This window comes from Lepidochelys olivacea, assembly GCF_965140295.1.
Source record: "Lepidochelys olivacea isolate rLepOli2 genome assembly, chromosome: 9".
In the NCBI taxonomy this organism is placed as follows: Eukaryota; Metazoa; Chordata; order Testudines; family Cheloniidae; genus Lepidochelys; species Lepidochelys olivacea.
Window position 1 is genome coordinate 15488285 of NC_140419.1, and position 21769 is coordinate 15510053.

The 21769-nt window shown below is 39.7% G+C and overlaps 1 protein-coding gene across 1 annotated transcript in view; it reads right to left on the reverse strand.

The window, feature by feature from the left end:
• FNDC3B (fibronectin type III domain containing 3B) overlaps positions 1-21769 on the reverse strand; it is a 354613-nt gene that overhangs the window by 46440 nt on the left and 286404 nt on the right. Inside the window, exons 22-23 of the mRNA XM_084638683.1 lie at positions 18442-18722; positions 5461-5673 (exon numbers count right to left, since the gene is read on the reverse strand). Of these exons, the coding sequence (XP_084494809.1) occupies positions 5461-5673; positions 18442-18722 (494 nt within the window). The remainder of the gene's footprint in view (positions 1-5460; positions 5674-18441; positions 18723-21769) is intronic.

Below are 21769 nucleotides of genomic sequence, written 5' to 3' on the forward strand. Positions count from 1 at the left end.
CAGGTACATTTGTGATGTGCACACCTTTTTAAACCACTACATTCATCAGTGCCGAAAGAGTTCCAAGTATCTTGTTTCATCATGTCTTGAAATCAGTGAAGCATTTACTCCAAAACAAGTTAACTGTTAAGCTTCATTATTGCTATAGAAAAGCTAAGAACTATACTTAATGACCAAGACACACTAAAGGGCATTGGCTGACTATACTTATGTAGATAGATAAGGTGAGTGAGGTAATATCTTTTATTGGACCAACATCTATTGGTGAGAGAAATAAGCTTTCATAGCTGACATTGCAGTGATTGTACGGGTATGTTGCATCCATGCTGGCACAAAACTGATCTGGCCTGAGGACTTAGTCCTATAGCTATCAGGGGTGAATCAAGCTAATTACTGCCTCCCAAAAATCAATTGACGCACTTTTGTGCATGGACACGAGGTAAATTTCAATTAACTGAGGGAAAACAATCAGTGTAGCTTTCTCCAGTGCAGACAAAGCTTGAATAATTCCTGCTGCATCTTGGAGGTCCCCCATGCAAGCTATACTGTAACACAAGCTATACTGTAACCCAAGCTTGTGAGAGCTTACAGAATCACAGCACAGAATCACAGAATAGTATTTAGGGACCATTTGCAGTGGAAGAGGTCTGGGCAGAAGTGATAGGAGCTATTATGAAAATCAATCTAGCTGCTCACTCTCCTGACTCCCTGAGTAATATGTTTTATTCTTACAAAGACAAGGTGGGTGAAGTAATCTTTTATTAGACCAACTTCTGTTGGTCCAATAAAATAAAATAATAAGGCAAGTTATTTCTCCTGTGTATAATCAGATTTAGAGCAAGTTAAAGGTTTATCATCTTATCACCTTCAGTGTTGGGTGAAGGCAAACAGAAGAAGCTTTTTTGAAGTAAGTTTCTTTATATCGTATGTGACTGCAGGTAATGGGCTCCTGCCAAGTGTCACTGTGCTGTGAAGCTGCTGTTTTGTCACTTATTATTTCAAGTGGGAATTTAGATTAATTGAATGCCTCTTGTTGCTTATTTAGCACCATGTTGCCATAAAGAGAGTAGATCTGGGAGGTGAGTCTGAGAATCAGACACCCCAATGGGAGAACAGCAGGTGAGAACTCTGCAAAATAAGCAATTGAATCAACTGGTTCTAGACAATGTTATTGTGTATAAATATGTCAAACAAGGTCTTGTATAAAAGCTTGTAATGTCCTACACTTGATAGTTATTAGGAGATACTGTATGTATACAGGTTATGCTTATGAACGTATGCATGGATATATATTTAAAACATTGTAATTGTAACTTTTACTCCTGACAGAATTCTGTGCTTCTCTGGGGGCGCAAAATTCATATGGCCCACATATTTCTGTGTTCCCCTGCATAGAAAAATGCAAAAGAAATCTATGGGGGCACACGTGCCTCTTCCCCGGCAGCCCAGACAGTGCGTCTGTTCCAGTGTGCCTGGAGCAGCCTCAGAGATGCAAAAGCAGTGGACGTGTTGTTCCTTGACTTTAGCAAAGCTTTTGACACTGTCTCCCACAGTATTCTTGCCACCAAGTTAAAGAAGTATGGGCTGGATGAATGGACTATAAGGTGGATAGAAAGCTGGCTAGATTGTTGGGTTCAATGGGTAGTGATCAATGGCTCCATGTCTAGTTGGCAGCCGGTATCAAGTGGAGTGCCCCAAGGGTCGGTCCTGGTGCCGGTTTTGTTCAATATCTTCATAAATGATCCGGAGGATGGTGTGGATTGCACCCTCAGTAAGTTTGCAGATGACACTAAACTGGAAGGATAGGTAGATACGCTGGAGGGGAGGGATAGGATACAGAGGGACCTAGACAAATTGGAGGATTGGGCCAAAAGAAATCTGATGAGGTTCAACAAGGACAAGTGCAGAGTCCTGCACTTAGGACGGAAGAATCCAATGCACTGCTAAAGACTAGGGACCGAATGGCTAGGCAGCAGTTCTGCAGAAAAGGACCTAGGGGTTACAGTGGACGAGAAGCCGGATATGAGTCAACAGTGTGCCCTTGTTGCCAAGAAGGCCAGTGGCATTTTGGGATGTATAAGTAGGGGCATTGCCAGCAGATCAAGAGATGTGATCATTCCCCTCTGTTCGACACTGGTGAGGCCTCATCTGGAGTACTGTGTCCAGTTTTGGGCTCCGCACTACAAGAAGGATGTGGAAAAATTGGAAAGAGTCCAGCGGAGGGCAACAAAAATGATTAGGGGACTGGAACACATGACTTATGAGGAGAGGCTGAGGGAACTGGGGATGTTTAGTCTGCGGAAGAGAAGAATGAGGGGGGATTTGATAGCTGCTTTCAACTACGTGAAAGGGGGTTCTAAAGAGGATGGCTCTAGACTGTTCTCAGTGGTAGCAGATGACAGAACAAGGAGTAATGGTCTCAAGTTGCAGTGGGGGAGGTTTAGATTGGATATTAGGAAAAACTTTTTCACTACGAGGGTGGTGAAACACTGGAATGCGTTACCTAGGGAGGTGGTGGAATCTCCTTCCTTAGAAGTTTTTAAGGTCAGGCTTGACAAAGCCCTGGCTGGGATGATTTAGTTGGTGTTGGTCCTGCTTTGAGCAGGGCGTTAGACTAGATGACCTCCTGAGGTCCCTTCCAACCCTGATATTCTATGATTAAATCACTGCGGGGGAAGGCGGGGTTGGATGTGCGTGCCTGCTAACAAGCAAGAGAAACTCTGTCCCTCTCGCTTGGTACAGTGGCTTGCCGGGGGCGTGGATGGGTAGGTCTTATTATTATGCACGAGGAAGGCTCTTTCCCTGAGGCAGAAACGTAGCAGCCTGCCTGCTTGTTAATTGATCTCATTCTCTGAGGCAGAAATGTAGCAGCCTACCTACGTAGTAACATTGTTAATGTTCCTGTTGTTAGTTAACTGTTCCCATTCTCAGTCAATTCCCCCAGGAGCATAAAGCCTGTAAAAGTTTTAAGGCCCCTAAATTGCCAGAGTGATGTAAAGCCTTATAAATGACAGTAAGGGAATCAGCTAGGAAGATCTATGTGCTTTCTCACTTTTTTCCTGTGCCAAAGTGGCACAATGGGGTTAGATTACAGCTCAGGATTTATTTTACTTACCCGTTTAAATAAAAAGACTTTGAGGCCAAATAAAACATTTACCGAGCAGTCAATAAAATGTCAGGACAATCAGAAGCACGCACTTCCCAAAGTATCCAGCCAGGTCCAGGACAATGATTAGCAAAACTGCATGACTTTTATGTGTGAAAGTCTGAGCAATTTAAAATGATATTTTACTTTTTTTTTTTTTTTGCTGTTTGATGTTCTGTAATATAATTTACACGAAAATCCAGGATAACTGGAATACAGGGTATTAGTTACCAAGTGTTTGTAATTTAACTTTCATGCCTTTAGGAAATGCTGAATAGTTATTCGAACTGGTGTGATTATACTGCATTATTTTGACAAATAAAATATGCAGAATTTTGCAGAATTTTTAATTTTTTGGTGCAGGAGTAAACTTTAGTGCAACTAGAGCATCACTTCATAGCAGTGTGGTGTGGCAATCAAGCAGAGCAAGCACCTTTCAGATGAGGGGTTTACATGACACTGGCTCTAAGCACATGGCATTGTCCAGTCATGAAGAGACAATGGTGGACCATTAAAGTTAAAGGGAAAACACTGAAACAAAATGAAACGGGAAAGAAAACCCCAGTCTGGAACCCCCGCCCTGCTCTGCTTAACCATGAATTACCATAGTCTCAGAAAAAGGAAAAAAAGAATGCTAACACTGTTAAAAGGGAAAGGGTTTTTGACGTGAAGGCTATCCAGAAACTGAAGGCCAGGTATCTAAGTGGGGTGCTATCCATGAAGCACTGGATCCCTTCTAGGACAGAGGACCTGCTGAGAAATTCTTCAGAGGCAATTGGTAACTTGTTTTAGAAAAGGGAATTTAGCTAATATAGAAGTGTAAAGCCCGCGATTGTGTCTTTATGTTTATTTTCTGTGTAACCTGTGTTTACTTTTCTTTTGTATTTCATCCTTGCATCTATGAATTTTCTATTAATACATTTTTTGTTTATTTTTAGCTCAAGAAGGTATCTGTTGCGCAAACTGTGTGGAGTTTGTGTGCTAAAAGTGAACTAATAATTGAGGGCAGGTTTGATGCCTTCAGGAGTGATGAACTAGAGGGGAAAAGTCTGGTAGTTAAGAACTCGGGGAGCTGGATTTGGGAACAGAAGAGATTGCTGAGGTCACCCTGCAAGAAGAAACTAAGCTGGTGGAAGCCAGGATGGGACCTTATGCTTGTAGGCTGATCATTGGTGTCAGAGCGCTGAACCAGAACAGCATAGCATTAAGACACCCAGAGCTGCAAGGCAGGTGGTACAGAACCCCTTATTGGTCTGGGTGATCCCCAAAATGGTAGAGAGGGTGGTCACTTTCATAGTGGTCTTATTACTTCCAATTTGAGCTTCTGAGCAAGATCTTCAGTGGGCAAAAATAAGCATAGCTCATTGAAGTTAATGGAGTGTGCCAGTTTATATCAGCTAAGGATCAGGACCTCTGTGTGAAGCTGTACAAGGATTATCTGCTTTAGATGTCAATTATTTTTCTGATTAAACTGGTTGAAGGCCAGATGTAATTAATAAATCATGAGCTAGCTGTGGCCAATCTGCATGTTGTTAAATTTATTCATTAAAGAGAGCCCACTATTATAGTGCACCTGTGTGTTGTCTTTCCCCTCACCCTGTCTTATATCTTTCCACCACTGCAGAACCCACTTTATCCATTCCATTTGTCAGGAAAAGCTGCTTGTGAAGCACATACTGTATAAGGCCTGATTCTGCATTTCTTGCATACCCAAAGCTTCAAAGAGTTTTTTGTAAGCCAACAATACTGGATGAGGCCCATGCATTCTTATTTTGCAATCAATGTGCAGTTATCAACCCGATACATTTATATTATTTTTCTAGTGTCCAGAAATATTCTAGATGCCTCACAGAAACACTTACAGACTAAGGCACCCCCCTATCTTGTCATTCATGTACTTGTTATCCTTGTGACTAGTTTCTTAATTGCCATGTCAGTATCATGCGAATGCCACTTTTGGTGCAATATCACATTACTTTCTGCATTGTAGGATATATCCCCAGAGAAGGGGTCAAATTAGATATGATTTTGAAACACACGGACTGGTTTTCATAGGGAGGAAAAAAAAATCAGGATATTTGCTAAATGTGGACTATAAAATACTTTTGCAGTTCAACTGGTTTATGACAACAGTGAGATCACACAGATTTATATGCAGGCTAAACTATATGTACAGAACTTGGATTATATGCCTGTAGGTATAAAATAATAAGGAAAACAACAAAATTCCTTACTGTGATTCATTCACATAAATATCTTATCATGATTCATTCGTTTGTCATGAACATTTAAGAACAGAAACATGCACCTCTTACCTTTTGTTTTTGTCCTCTATCTGCAAGATATATACCATGTCATCGACAGCATGCAGTTTGGAGCTGCTGTCTCCCCATTTCAACTTTAGGCTCTGAGGGCCTGCTGCAGCACACTCTAACCGAGGAGGTAAGGGTGGTAAGGGCCTGGTTTTTGCCGTAATGAAGTGGCTAAATGGTCCAGCTCCAATTTCATTGACAGCCTGGATCCTGATCCTAAAATAAACAACAAAAATAAAGCAGGTTTAAGTAATGTGCTTTCAGAAGGCATTTTATCTAAAAAGCCCCAAAGGGCAAAGCTGTTCTTGGCCTTCAGAGTTAAATTTGGTATAGCATCAATTTAGTAGCTCATATGTCCACTCCCAATAGTCTATATCTTGTCTTGGCAAAGTGAAGGGCTCTTTAACCTACCCACTCTTTCCTGCTCTATTACGATCTTTACATCATAGCAGCAATGACGACAATGAGCAATGATCAGAAAGGAGAGATGTGCTATATTATCCAGCTTAATTTCAGGACCTCAGGGCCACATTGCAACACCCTTACTCACACTGAATAGTACCTATGCAATGAGCTGTCCAACTGTAGCCAATGGGACTGCATGAACAATAAGGCACTTCTCACTGTGAATAAGGGCATCCCAATCTACTTATGCATTCATTTTTGTTACCAGTTTAAGGTCAGCCTTACTCATGGTGAGTAGTTAGTCACTACGCCAATAGTAACATTTCTTCAGTTGGCTCCTTGCAAAGAGAGAGACTATTCAGTGTGGGTAGTGTGGCAGAATCTGGTACATGGTGATTATGAAACATGCAATATTGAGATTGAGCTCCTCTTTTTCCTCACAAACACAAACAGCCTGGAGAATTGTTGGGAAGGCTACTGCAAAGCTATCATCAGATGGGGTAACACCTTTTTGTCACTACAGACCATGACCAGATTTGAACCACCAGCTAAGTGGTGAATGGCGCCACACCCTGGTCCCAAGACACTGTATTATTCTAATCGATATAGCTCTTCCCACAAAGGGAGTTTTGAAACTGGTATGATCATATCAGAAACCCCAGAATCTAGCTGTTTCTCATACTCTGAAAACTACTGAGAATAAGATTTTTCACACCAAGTGCCAAGAAAAATGTTAGTAGTACGTAGACAGATTATGGGCATAACTTCCAATATTACATGACCCCTTTGAACTTTGTATGCTTAAATATTCACAGTTAAAGATTGATTTATGAGCTCAGTCAAGAACCTGGCTCATGGACAAAAGCTTACTGAGCCATCTGAATCAAAATAAGTGACCTTTGGGAGTAAGAGGAAGACAAATCAGCTATATAGTCCTACAGGTTTTCTTCTGGGAATGTCCCAGTGATTGGGTTAGGCTTCTGAACCCGATTGTTCCACCAGAGTAATGGCTCCTGGCTTCTATGACCATTTCAATCATTTACTTCTCTGTGGCTCAGTTTAATAATTTGGGGATAAGATCATCTCCTTCGATCGCAATATGTGAAACTTCATGTTTGGAGAGAGTTTGGAAATCCTTGAACTATACACTATATAAGCAATAATAATGGCACAGACAGGGCAGATGTATGCTTCAAAAATCTGTTAACATCAAAGTGGAAAGGAGAAAAACCTAGTGGGCAAACAAAATGATTATGATTTTACAAAGAATGTCCTCGTTTAGATGGCTGGACAGATGCTACCTTCTTTGGAAACGCTATGCACAGCAGTCTAATTTTCTCATGGGCAAAGATTCTTGACAGGAGATGTTGCTTCTTTTGAGAACTACAAGCCACCAAGAAGCCAGTAACTACTAGCAGAAAAACAGTCATTCACAACATTGCCTCTGCCTACTATAAGAGAAGCAGCAGCTATATGGGATCTTTCCACTTGACATAGCCACTTACTTAGATTAAAGAACTTGGAAAAAACATAGTATTAAAACTTCAAAGGATTTCTTTGCCTTAGAAGTTTATTTTCTCTCTTTCATTATAAAAAGCAAGAGGGAAATCATAGTCAATCTATGTAGGGAAAAAATCATTAACAAATACATCAGTAAAGAGAAAGTCTTGCCTGCAAAGTATGCAGATGCAATACCCCCCCACATGTAACATATTGCATTAATACAGTGAGTTATACAAGGGGCAGAGCATTGTTGTGCTGCCCTTGAGAAGCCTGAGAGGGAGTGTATGATTTAGGGAGTCATGCTACTTTGTCTACTATTCCAGGGAGGAAGTAAACTGTGAAAGTATACCCATCTCAGCGTATGCTCCCCAGCACGCTAGTGTCCCAGGGCACATTGGTGACTCCAGCCTTCTCCCCTCCTGTTATTGCCCACCTTTGTGAGAGGCAGATGGAGTGGCTCTGCAGAGTCCACTTGCCCCCGTGCGCAGGAAACAGTAGTACAGCACAGGAGATTAAAGGGGTACCTTATGCCTCCTCTACTGCCTCGAGCTGCCATGCAGGAAGGGCCCTGCTCAAGTTCAAAATCTTTTGCTTTGGAAAAACTCTCATACAAATGCTCACAATGCTCTCTTAGCCATGTATTAACATTAAAATTAACATTTTACAGAGGGGAATTCAGACAGAAAAGGGTAAATGTCTTGACAAAGGTCATGAGGTGAGCCAAAGGTCACAAAAGGAGCCAAAGCAGAGCTAGGATTAGAACTCAGTATTTCCTGGCTCTCTGAGCTGTGCTCTATTATTCACTGTCTCTTCCTTGACAGTCTTGTGCTTTTCCATAATCATTTTGGTTCTACTATTCTACTTCTGTACTTGGAAGAAAAGCCTACTGAGCGTCTAGCTTTGGCTGGCAGAATTTATTTTGAATATTTATTCCTACTAAAGAACTAATAGTCTGTCCCGCTTTCCATATACCCACACAACGTGCACTGACTTTAGTAGAACTTATGCACATTCTTAAGGGTAGCATAGACCTTTTAACTGAAAATGCTGAAATGCACCATTCTCCCATGCGGCATTGTGAGTAGAATTACTCATGGGATAAAAATAACATGTTTGAAAAAAGAGAGTCACTTTCTGCCCTCAGATGCATACCTGGAACGCTCATTGGCCTCATCTAGATTTGTATGTGTTCTGTACACGTCAGGGCTCAGAGCCTTTTCATATACAATATTTCTTCGAGGTGGCAATGTGTTTAGAGATCAAGTAGTCGGAATTCATTTTCATCTTTATTGCCTCTCACTTGATTGTTCTAAATTAGAAAGAACCATTGCTATTTATTTCACTTTCTTCCTTTCCTGTTTTTAACTCTGTCCTGTGCTGAAATAAATGTTCCATTTTGTAAACCACTAAGGGGAGGTCAAGAGAGAAGCCAGGAAGATGTACCAGAAGAACTTTGGTTTCCAAATCATGTTTGTCGTTCACTGTTTTAAAAATGTGTGGTTTCTGATTGTTCTGTTGCTTTTTAAGATGCATTTCTTTAAAGGTCGCTTTTTTGGATCCTCTAATTTCAACTTAGACAACTTAGTATTAGGAAGTGAAAAAGTGTAGATGTCATTTTATTTCCATTTCTTTCCACCCTATTTTCTGGACTACAGTTTAAATTAAGAGGCCACATACTGCATATTAGATCTTTACATTTAAAGTCCTATATCATAGAAACAGCATAGTTTATTGAATGGACTGAACATTGAACTAAGAGCCAGGAATTCAGAATACTATTTCCAGTTCTTGCACTAATTTGCCTCAGACAAGTTATTTTTCCTCTCAGCATTTAGTTGCTCTGCAAAATGGGTCTGATACTACTTATCTCCCATACAACAGTGTTCTGAGGATTAGTTAGATAAAGTTAAAGTTTTCAATGTGCTAAGTAGCAGTAGCATTATAGTGATCTTCAAGATTTCTTACAGACCAAACAAGTGCAAGTAAGGAGTGTTTCTTTATGTCTTAAGGTTCTGATTCTGATCTCTGTTACATGAGTGTAAATCAGAAATAACTCTACTGAAGAGAATGAAATTACACTAACGTAAAACCTCTGAGATCAGAACCAGGCCTTAACGTTTAAAAACTCAATTTCATTTTCACAATCTACGTTCATAGATTCACAAATAGCGTTCTGCATTTGTTGATGCAATGGAGGTAACTAACAGATACAAAAACTATGGTACGATTAAGACAAAGCAGGTCAAAAAAGCTAAAGAAAAAGAAAAAGAAAAAAGCATAGACATTGAAACAGACTGACTACTTTATTGGTATTATGAGAAGCATAATTAATGCAGACTTTTTTCTTACTTCACATTGTATGCTCATTATTTCAGCTTCGAAAGTCATTGTATTAACTCCTAATAGCTTTCCAAGGTGAAAATAGGCGGAAATAATTTTCAATAGGAAGCTGAGAATTCATCATCTAGTAATGACATATGGATGGTGATATGTGCCTAAATTAATAAATATCAGCTTTTTGCAGGGAGTTTAAAGCAATGAGTTCATAAATAGAGGTTCTACTACTTTTACATTTTGCAGTAAATAAACCAAACCTCAACAAAAACAAACCACCTGTCTCCAAATCATTTAAGCTTCAACCATTTCTCCATGACAGTATCATATTTTGAAGAAAAAATTATGAGAGCATTAGAAATTTCATGTAAACGTCATCTTGCATTTCTTAAACCTACTTTTAAACGATGGAGGTGTGTGCATGTAAGTTGTATGTACACACATATATATATACTCATGAACTAGGAAAATCAGAAGGATGGTGAAAACTGCATTCAGCCTCAAATCAACATAAAAGGCATCTTCCCAAACATACGCCTCGGAAAAGCAACAACTGGTGGTTTGTTTGACTCTACCAAATTAAACTTGCCAGGCAAGTCCTCACTGATGCTATCACTTGTAAGTCTTTGCCAAGTTGCTACTGTCAGTGTAATGCTGGGCATATGTGGCTGTGTGTATATCTATCTGTTCATACAGCTTGATACGATGGGCCAGACTACACTGGCCTTCATGTGGAGTGCAAATGAGGCAGTGAGACTCAAGGAATATTTACACTCTGTCTCTCTTTTTCTCTGTGGTACTGTTATTTATTATTTGGATTAAAGTGGTGCCTAAAGGCTAGGGGCACATTGTGGAAGGCACTGTACAAGTACATAACTGCAGCTAAGCAAATAATTCATATTTTGGTTTGGTGGCCGAACTGAAAAATCCCAAATCAATTTGGTTAGTTTTGAGGTTTCCTTGACAAAACAACAAATAGCAAAACATTTACTCAGATTAAATGAAAGGGTTAAAATGTCGACATTTTAAAAACAACATTTCATTTAGAAATGGTTCATTTAAAAAATGTAAAACCAAAATGTTTTGACATTTCTACTTTTTTTTTCTGCTGAAACTATTTGCTAAATTAGAACCAAAGTTGTGAATAGTTTTGGAGTCCTGAAAAATGCATTTTTCAATAAAATTTCTATTTACTGAAAAAATTTCACCCAGCTCTACATATAACAAAGCTAGCCCAAACAGCTTTCACTCTAAGTCTAAGACTACAGGCAACAGATACATACGACATAAGATACATAAGAACAAGGAAACAGTGAAACAATCACTATAAACATCTATATACACACATAAGTTATTTTTATTTAAGACTTTACATTGAAATATTTGTGTTAAAAACCATTCATAAAGTCACTCTTACCCAGCCTTCAATAGTGATTCCTAAGGTAAACTTAAAAATGCTGAAACAATGGAGGGTTTTTTAGGTCTACTTTCAAATGAACCAATCATAATTTTAAAACAAATATTTGGAAAATGTAAACAGTAAATTTGGAGGACATTACCTAATGCTTCTAGTCTTGGCATCAGACCTCTCTATCACTTGTATCCATTTTTGTATTTTCCCACTGGCTCTTTTCAATTAGATTCAGGAAACAATTTTTCAGATCAGGCAAATTTAGAAACTCTTATAGGACCTTCAATAACCGATCATATTTTAAAATGTTCTTGACCCAGGAAAATAAATATGCTGAAAAGGATGTTATTTTCGGTTTGGTAATGGAATAATTTGTATAGTATTCTATTTGCAAGCTGGAAAATCACTTCTGAATTATTCTTAAGCAGCCTGACATGAGAAGAGTTTGATATACAAGTTCTCATAAAATTAACGCAATGTACCCATTCTTGTGAAAAGCAATGTCTAACAGCTAGGACAGCAAATATAAACTCTTCCATTTCTAGAAAGGAGAAAGAACAGAGTGAAAAATAGGATTCATGTCTAATATTATAGCCTAGATTAAGCTGAATTAAATATTTTGTGGTAGAATAAGGTATTATTTCTAGTTTGACAGTGACTAACCTGATCCTTCAGTCCTTACGAAGGCAAAACTGCATGATTAGACTCAAAATTCTACTTTATCTAAGGTATTAATATGGTCCCCATTGCCTAAGTATCTAAGCACAGGACCCTTTCATTTATCCTCACAACAGTTCTGTGAGACACCTTTATTCCCATTTTACAGCTGGGAAACGGAGGCACAGGAAAGTCTGTAATGGAGGTGTACTTGAACCCATATCTCCCAAATCTCAGGCTAAGACTAGACCATCCTTCCTCTCTATGAGCCTGCTTTTGAGCATTGAAATGAATGGGGAGGCTTTATAATTATTTTAGCTGGCGTAGTATCAGATCTGCATTCCTTCTTACTCAGGCAAAACTCCATAGTCTTAAAAAGTAAGAAAGAAGCATAATCTATTCAGGACTTTCAATGGTTAAATTACACACATAAATATTTATAAATATTTGTGAGCTCTGGAACACTGAGCCCAATTTTGCAGGTCCTTACTCTGGTAAAACTTCTACTGGTAGCTCAAGGACAGCTGGACTGAGCCCTTTGCTTCAAAACACACAAAGCTCAATCCTCAGAGATATTTTCATATGCATTTCTGTTTTCATTCAGAAAGGTCTTTCCCTTGACATGGTTTACAAATTGCAACTGCAATGTTTTTATTTCCATAGATGCTTATAAGCCAAACTTAAAATAAGTTATCCTATTAAAAGAAATATTCAGTAAGATGGCTAAGTATGTCAGTGATGCATGCGTAAACGAACACTCCTTAACAAGTCTGCCAAATTGCTTGGGGGTGTGGAGTGGCCGGTAGGGAGGGAGGATGGAATCACAACAGTACAGCATGGTTAATGAGGAAAAATAGAAAGACAAAACATAGGAACAAAGTGTACCTAACAGGAAAACAAAAGATAATTTCTCCCCCAAAATCCAGTAGTTAAAAGTAAGTTTTTCACCATTTTCAGCTGGCATACCATGGGCTATTTATTCACTTACAGTCTTATCAAATCATACAAAAAAACAGTTAAAGGAAGTTTTGACAGAAATTACATCTTTTATGTGATAAAAATACTGCTGCAATATGTAATCTCAATTGTTGTAATTGTACTTCAAAAATATACAAGGAGCTGTACTGCAGTAAGTACTCACAGAAAGTCTAGTAAAGAAACTGAACTAGTGGACTTGATGCAGAAATTATGGATGGAATTCTATGGCCTATGTTATACAAGAGGTCAGAACAGAAGAGTTTATTAACTTTCACTTAATAAAAAGTAAGGGTCCCTTTTTACAAACCTTTATGTGCTCAAGTACTTTATACCTCCACTGCAGTCAATGAGATTACTCGTGCTAAGTACAAATTAATTGTGTGAGTAAAGATACGCAGGATCAGGCCCTACATTTGAGGATGAAGATATTTACTTTTTTGTTATTACTGTGAATATACACATACACGCAAACACACAGAGTGATATACACACACACACACACACACTGATATACACATACACAAAGTTAGGAGTACTGAATAGGAATAAGGAACGGGTACATCCCCCGTACAAGGCATTGGAGAAGCCATTACTGGAAAACTGTGTCCAGTTCTGATGTCCACACTTCAAAAAGGACGCTGAAAATTGGAAAGGGTTCAGAAGAGAGCTACAAGTATAATTCGAAGAGTGAAAAACCTTTCTGGTGAGAGACTTAAGAAGTTCAGTCTCCTTAGCTTATCAAAGAGAATATAAAGAGGTGACTTGATTGTGATCTATTCTGTAAGTACCTACACTGGGAGATTTCAAAATAGGTTTCTTTAATAGCACACAACCACATAAAATCTAATTATTGGAAGTTGAAGCTAAACAAATTCAAATGGGAAATAAGATGCAATGGAAGGTAATTAATCACTAATGTGCCAAGGAATGTGTGTGGTGTATTTTCCATCATTTGAAATCGTTAAATCAAGACTGGATGTCTCTTTCTAAAAGATATGACCTAGCTCAACCAGAAGTTATGGGCTTGATGCAGAAATTACTGGGTGAATTTCTATAGCCTGTGTTATTCAGGAGGTCTGAGTATATAATCATAACAGTTCCTTCTGGAATGAATAGCTATAAGTCTAAGCAACAAAGGCAAGATCTCATTAACATAAAATAGAGAATTCCAAAAAATGCCACTTCTTCTTTAGGTTCAGGGCCTAATCTTGAGAGAGAAGGAATATTTCCTTTGAGGTACTGCATGTTCTCAACACACTGCAGGATCAAACTTTGATTGGAAGACAATGTGTTCAACTCTACAATTAATCCCATTTCCTTTTTTTAAATGAAAGCTTAGATACTGGAAAACAGCAATATTGGCAGAAAGAAACCATTGTAAAAGAATCCACAATTTTTTTTGTGCCTGAAGATTTAGGGTTTTCTTTGTTAAACCTTAACCAGGCCTTCATTTTTGCTTATGTTGGCAATTATTTCTATTTACCATTTATGTCATTTTGAAGTCCAAGTTCCTGATTGCCCTAGTTAAATGGCTTATGAGTACAAAAATGAACAAGCCAATAATTTGTGCCTGCAAAAATGAAGGTCAGCACATGAAATTTTGCTCTAATGCTTTAGTACTAAGCAACTGAAATGACTGTTTCCATTTTTGTTACAGAAAAGCAGATCCCAGGAGTTGCATTTTGATATTACATATTTTTCCTCTCTAAAGAGCACAGAAATAAGCACATAATATACAACAAGAGCATCTGAAGCATTCCGTTTTATGCCTTTGTTCAGTGACAATGTCTAACTCTGTCATGTTAATTTTAAACAGTCCATTAGTGTGCAGAGTAAACTTGAAATGCACATGGTTGACTATGGGCTTATATAATTAACAAACAGTATGAACCCTTTCAACAAGTCCCTAAACTGGGCTGGAGCCTTGTGACAAACAATTTCCCTAAGTTACAAAGAGCTGCACTGAAGAAGAACACTTCAGCATGTACGGATTTTGCTAGCTACGAGTGAACTCAGAAGCAGCTGAAGCAGACATTAGTATTAAAAAGATGGTGAGCAAGTCATTTTGCTAGATTAGGACAATCTTTGTCCCAGTCAAAACTGAATTTTCCAAAGTTCTCTGGGGCAGGCAGGTAGAGATAAAGTGCAGCTAGTCACATGACCAATTTGACTACCAACCAAACATATCCAAAGCATCTAAATTTTGGGACATATTTACAGATCTTTAAGCGGAAGACTCTGTCACATCCTCTCAGATCATCGTCATGCTGTTTACAGTGAAGTGATTTGCATATCTAGGGGTTTTATTTTATTTAAACTATTTTTATACTATCAGCTCAGTGTGCAGACTTACTTGGTAAACTACTGCTGTGCAAAATATGCATTTTTCCAATTTTGGTTCTTGCTAACTAGAGGTTTGCTTTGAGATTCTGGCTTCAAAAAAACCCAAAACCTGGCAGTGAAATGCCACTGAAACCACAGAGTTTTGACTAGTTTTGCTGACTTTAAACTCAGACCAGGCTTGCCAAGAGATTTGATAATCTCCGAGGTCTTGCTTAATGTTTGGGTTTGAAAAGAAACCTAATGCCAGGTAACTTTCACTTGCTTTCATTGCACAAATTTAACACAGCTTTACTATACCCCCATATATCATAAAATAATAATACTTCCAATTCAGAGTAGCTCAAAGGGAATTGCAAATGGCAATTAATTAAACAACCTTCTTATGTTATGCCTAGGTAATGTTATGTTATGCCTTTCTTATGTTATGCCTAGGTTGTAAATAACAACCTTCTTATGTTATGCCTAGGTAATATGATGATTGGCGCGCTAAAAATATCATGGATAGACTGGATATACACAGATGGGGTATGTGTGTGTGTGAACAAAAATCCACCAACAATTATTTGAAAAGTGTCTTTCTTCAGAGCTATTTTTATTAGCACAATACTACAAAGTATGGTCAGTGCTGCATGAGCTGCTTCTGCAACTTGCTTTGGCCCTTTGCTTTCCAAGACAGCTGAGGTATGGTATTTTCTGAAAAGTACAAGATGCCCCGCTGTGTATTTTTGCTTCCTGACTCAACACTTACTTCTTCTTGTTCTCATCAGACCATTTTTAGAAGCTTGGTCCCACAGCAATCATTGTGACCAGTTAAATAGTTAATGTTTATGGTTTCACTTTTTCATTCAGATCAGAGACAATCACACTCCTAAGCTAAAATCACATAATTTAATATGGCGCCTTATGAAAAGTAAAGAAGTTAGAATGTAAACTAAGATTCAGGGCATAAATCATAGTATGACCTCAGTATAATACTTCTGCTCAGAGGGAGCCAGAACGAGAGTCTCAGAGAAAGAGCTGCTGTATGATTAGTGAAGAGAAACCTAAAGCTTATCTCAACTTTTAGTTCTGATCTCTTTTTCCAGGCTTTGGAGATCAGGACACCTACCTAACAGCAGCTATAGAAGAACAAAACATGAGCTAAAAAAAAACAAACAGAATTTTTAGATGCCCCATTTTCTGTGACCCAGTTACTAATATTAATGAAAAGTGCTGGCTGATTGTATAGAGTCACTTGGTGCTGATCAAAACCTTTTATTTTGTTTTAGTTGCTACTGCATCTGATCTCACATGTAATAAGGAGAAAACAAGATGTTCCAGACCAACTAAGGGCAGCTCTTAAAAAAATTAAGTAGCAGCTCACAAGACAAACACAGGTTAGACAAACACCTGTCAGTCATGGTCTAGATAATACTTAGTCCTGCCTTGAGTGCAGGGGATTGGACTAAAAGACTTCTTGAGGTCCCTTCCAGTCCTATGATTCTATGAAGAGGAGAAAGAGATACATTTGATATTTTTCTGTTGATGGCTCCTCTTTTAAAATTTCTAAAGTGAATGTAGTGCCCAGGCAACAGAAGCCTCCTCACACCGTCCTGTTACTTCTAGGGACCACTGGTAGGGGGGAGAGTAGTTCCATCTCTATACCTAGTCAATCCTTTGAGACTGCTGATAAGGTCACAATTCTGATGAAGAATTCTGTCATGTTGACATTTGTCCAGCTGGATCTGAACTAAAACTTCCAGCTCATTTGATATAAGCCACTGATGGGTTTTTAAATACTAACGACTTTTGGTCATTATCAATGTTGGCTGGATTTAAACTAGTGACCTGAAAGCGAAAGGTTCCATATCCCAGTAGCAATCCCTGAGCCATCCACTTGCAGTTTATATTCACATTTTACATTTCCACAGGCTGGTAAAAAGCTAGATGCCACTATACCATTCTCAGTGCTGTTATGTTAAAATCTGAAAAAAGAGTGGAGCATTCTGGCTAGGCTGCACAATGTTTGCATGATTATTCATGACAAATGATATTGCGAGTCTGTGCTGTGTCTAATTTCTTCAGTTGTACAATCAGATTTTTCTGTATTATGTATCTATAAGAATAACTGTTTTTTTTTTAAAAAAGAGCTTCCTTGACATGATCAATGCCACTGTGTATTACTATTCATCTGCTAATCACTGTTTAAGATAATTTAAATTCTAGCAGCAATTAGAAAGACATCATGAAAAGCATGAAAATCAGATTAGTTCAAAGGATGAATCTACATTTGGAGAAGCCATTTTAGAATAAAATTTAGAATTTGAGTTGTTAAGAGCCAATCACTTTTAATCCCAAATTTCATCTTCTTTAGTTATTTTTTTCATATTAAAGAGATGGCAAATATAGCTACTCAAAAGAACATACCTTAAATCACCATTTTAAACCGTACACAACTTATTTGCCATATAAGAAAATTACTTAGTTAATAATACCTATAAACACTTAAAAGAATATTACTGATTAGAATCTGAAAAACGATACATTGCAATAAACACAGCACTAATGTAGTTAGAAGAATTTATCATTTCCAGTTTCTGGAATGTACACTTGTCAACTGCTCTTGGGACAATCTCTTTGGAGGACTGAGCTTTCCCCTAACCAGTCTCCCCTCTACTCATCTCAAATTAGCCCAGACCATCAACTTAGACTCATTTTAGGTTATCAGCCCTTAAACTCCAGGTCTTCCTTTGTCTCCCTGTTAGTTTCTTAGAGGCAGACTGCCACAGGGCACTTTCCCCTCCACTAGCCCAGGCCTTTCTGCCTCCCCATCTCTCTCTGTTTTTCCTTTGTCTTCCTTATTGGTCCCAGCTGTTGGTAGATGCCTCCATGACTGGAAGTTCTGGCAGCTATGCTGGGGGCTGGTGAGCCTGGTTGCCTGTAAGCCAGGAAGACTCTCCTCTCCTTTCTACCCATGTTCAGTATGGGGTTTGTAAACCCCATTAGATTATTATGAATTTTATCTGTCTTGGTCTTGATATTTGCTTCATAGATTAACTAATACAGTTTCCAAACACATAAGACAAAAACAAGGACAAAGCAAATAGAGAAAATAAAGAAGATAAATGGGGGTGGGAAATGGAGACAAAAGAAGATAGAAAAAGGTGAACAAAGAGAATGCATCTTCAAACCTGAACTATTCCAAATCACTCCATAAAGACATCATTACACTTTTGCTAGATGTTTAAGGATAGCGACTTCTTTTTCTTCTTTATGATACATCCTATCAAGATTCCCCTTATCTAGTTAATCTGTGTGATATCAACATGAGTTTTCATTACTGTACCGAGAAATGGCAGGATGATGACACTCACCGGTATGAGGTTTCTGGAAGCAGATCATCCATAACATAACTTGTAATGTTACTAACTGGAATGCTAATGTCACCAAGGTCTATGTTGTAAGAAGTAATCTCAGACCCATTATTGCACGGTTCTTCCCAGTTTAAAACAAGGCACACAGAGGGCGATATCTGATAGGCATCCATATGCTCATCCTCCAATACAGAGAGGGTACAGACTGCATCAGGTACTGATGCTGGAGTCCTGCAAGTTACTAGATCACTGTAGGGTCCAGCTCCTGCCTGGTTTATAGCCTGTGGAACAAAATAATGTTTTTAGAGCAACACACATTTCATTTCACAAGGCAATCAAATAAACTTAGACCAATGTACCTTGCAGCCTGGAAAAGTTAGATACCTATCACCTTAATAATTTATCACTTAATAATTTATGCCGTTTATCTGTATGAGAACAATTAATATCTTTCTCTATTATCCAGAGGTGTCACCTATATAGTCTGAAGTGTCTTTTAAAATATATATATAATTTCCTTGCATAACCATTTTAATCAAATTTAGCAGTAACCAATTTGCACCCTTCCAGTTTAACAGTGAACCACTTTGAGCAATCTTTCAACCAGGTGTGAACCCATGTGACAGGGTGCCGTTAGCAGCTTCAAATTGGGATCTGTGGAAGCCAGTACCCTGGTCACTTAAAACACCCAGGGCACTGGCTGTGGTTAAGGTGGAAGGGAGCACTTACACTGCTGGTAGACTAATGAGTTAATGAGATAATTAGCGCACCAGCCAGAGAACCCAGGAAGTAAAGCAGGCAGTTTAAAAGATTAACTCAGGAAGCAGGAAGGGGCTCCTCATAACTGCTGCTATATTGTTGTATTATTTACTCCTGGGGGAATTCTGTGCCACAGTGCAATGCAGAATTTTGCAGAAATTAATGTTGTGTGCGCAAATGGGCTGCAGTGCTGCTGGCCACCATTAGGGGCTGCTGGACCCGGCAGAGCCCAGCTTCCACATAGAAGACACTGCTGGGGGATGGGGAGCTGGATGGTTCCCGGCAGCTGCAGTTCCCTACACACCCTGAGGGAAGGAGAGGGCAGCATGCAGGAAACTCCACACAAACCTAGGACCGAGCATCATACTGTTTCTCCCTCTGGATTCCTGGGCTCTGAGCAATGGGGGGGGGAAGGTGCCTGGGCTGAGGGAGGCCCCCCGGCTGGGCTCTGGGGGATAGGGGGTTCGGGCATATTGGCTGGGCTCTGGGGGGGAGAGGTTGTGGGTGTCTGGCCCCCTGGCTGGGCTCTGGGCAGGGGTGCAGGTATCTGGGCAAGGGGGTGGGGGGTAATGTGAGTATCTGGGTAAGGCTGGTCCCGCCCCCACCTGGTGCCTTCCCGCAAGACCCCACCCCACCCCACCCCGCCTGTTCCCACCCCTGGTGCCGCTTCCACTCAACTTCTTCCCCCAAGGCCGCACCCCTGCCTCGCCTCTTCCTGCCCCTGCTCCACCCCTTCCCTGCCTCTTTCCACCCCTTCCCCCAAGCACACCCTGTCCCTGCTCCTGCCCCTCCTTCCCTCCCTCCCCATGCCTCCTTCACGCTGCTGAAGAGCTGTTCCGTGGCATGCAGGATGCCCTGAGAGGGACGGGGAGGAGTTGATAGGTGGGGGTGTGGGGCAGGTAGGAAGGGAGCTTGCCTACCGGTGGGTGCTAAGCACCTGCTAATTTTTTTCTGTGGGTACTCCAGCCCTGGCGCACCCATGGAGTCGGCACCTATGCTCTGGGGTGGGGGGTTGTGAGTGTCTGGCCCCCTGGCTGGGCTCTGAGGGGGAAAGGGTTAGAGAAATAGGAGCTAGGTTGTCATAGGGCAGCGGTTCTCAAACTGTGGGTTGGGACCCCAAAGTGGGTCACAACCCCATTTTAATGGGGTCGTCAGGGCTGGCGTTAGACTTGCTGTGGCCCAGAGGACTTCAGCCCTTAGTGGCATGGGCTCAGGGATACAGGCCCCCCACCTAGGGCCGAAGCCCTCGGGAAATGACTTTGGCCCCCCCATCTGGGGTGGTAAGGCTCGGGCTTTGGCTCTGGACCCCCTGCCCAGGTGTGGGCTCAGGCTTCGGTCCCCCTCCTGGGCTCATGTAGTAATTTTTGTTGTCAGAAAGGGGTCATGGTGCAATGAAGTTTGAGAACCCTATTATCCTTCAGGTGCTTATTGATTATTTAATGTTTTGTTCTAGTATTTTTAAGGTATCAAAGTTAAAGCTGACTGGTCTATAATTCCCCAGGTACTCTTTGTTTCCCTCTTTAAAGACATGTACTATATTTGCCCTATAATATTCACCTCTCCTCCACGATTTCTTGAAGATAATTGCTAATGGTTCTGAGATTGCTTCAGCTAGTTCCTGAAGTGCCCTAGAATGAATTTCATCAAACTCCGCTGACTTGAATACACCTAACTTATCTAAATATTCTTTAACCCATTCTTTCCTTATTTCGGCTTGTGTTCCTTCCCCCTTTTTGTTAATATTAATTGTATTGAATTGTCACCATTAACCTTTTTTAAAGATCAGCCCTTCTAAGCCCTTTGCTATCAAAATCCCCATTACTTTATGGTTACATCTGCAAGGCCAGATGTTCTGCTCACTCAGGTAGATCTCCCTTTGACTTCAGTGGTCATTTGGCCTGCTTAAGAGCGGTGCAGGGTCCTAATTTAGTGTGCCTACAGGGTCCTAATTTAGAAAGTTAATCTGAAAATTTCATACTAATTATTAATAATTTCATAATTCCCATGAAAATAAAACATTACCTTAGCATGGCATATGCTTTTTTCTAAGATCCCACATATAAACCACAACTAAAACACTCACAGCTGTTAATTTTTTCCATGAGAAAATAAAGCAACCATTATATCTAACTCCTAGGCCAAATTCAGTGACACCAGTGGAAATCTGAAGTTTCAAAATCTGGCCCAATGTTTCTACCTTTGAAGTACCATCCATTAATCATCAGACTTTGTTATTTCAACTTTTCCATTGGTATACTGTATCACTTACACCGTTACAAAATATTCTAGTAAAATGGATAAAAACAGATTAATAAAACTTTGGTACTTCATTACTATGGTAATGAATTAGCTAGGGTTTATATGTATTATTGCTCTCTACTGATTGGAATCAGAACTGTTACATGTTACAGTGCAACCCCAGACACGGAATTTGTCATAGCACAGGTCATGAAGAAGTTGTTCTACCAGTGAGCCAGAAATCTGTGCAGAGGCATAGTCTTTGAACAGATGGCTTTGAGTCTCCATTACAATTCACACCAAACACCTTGCTTTGTCCGTGGTAGAGTGG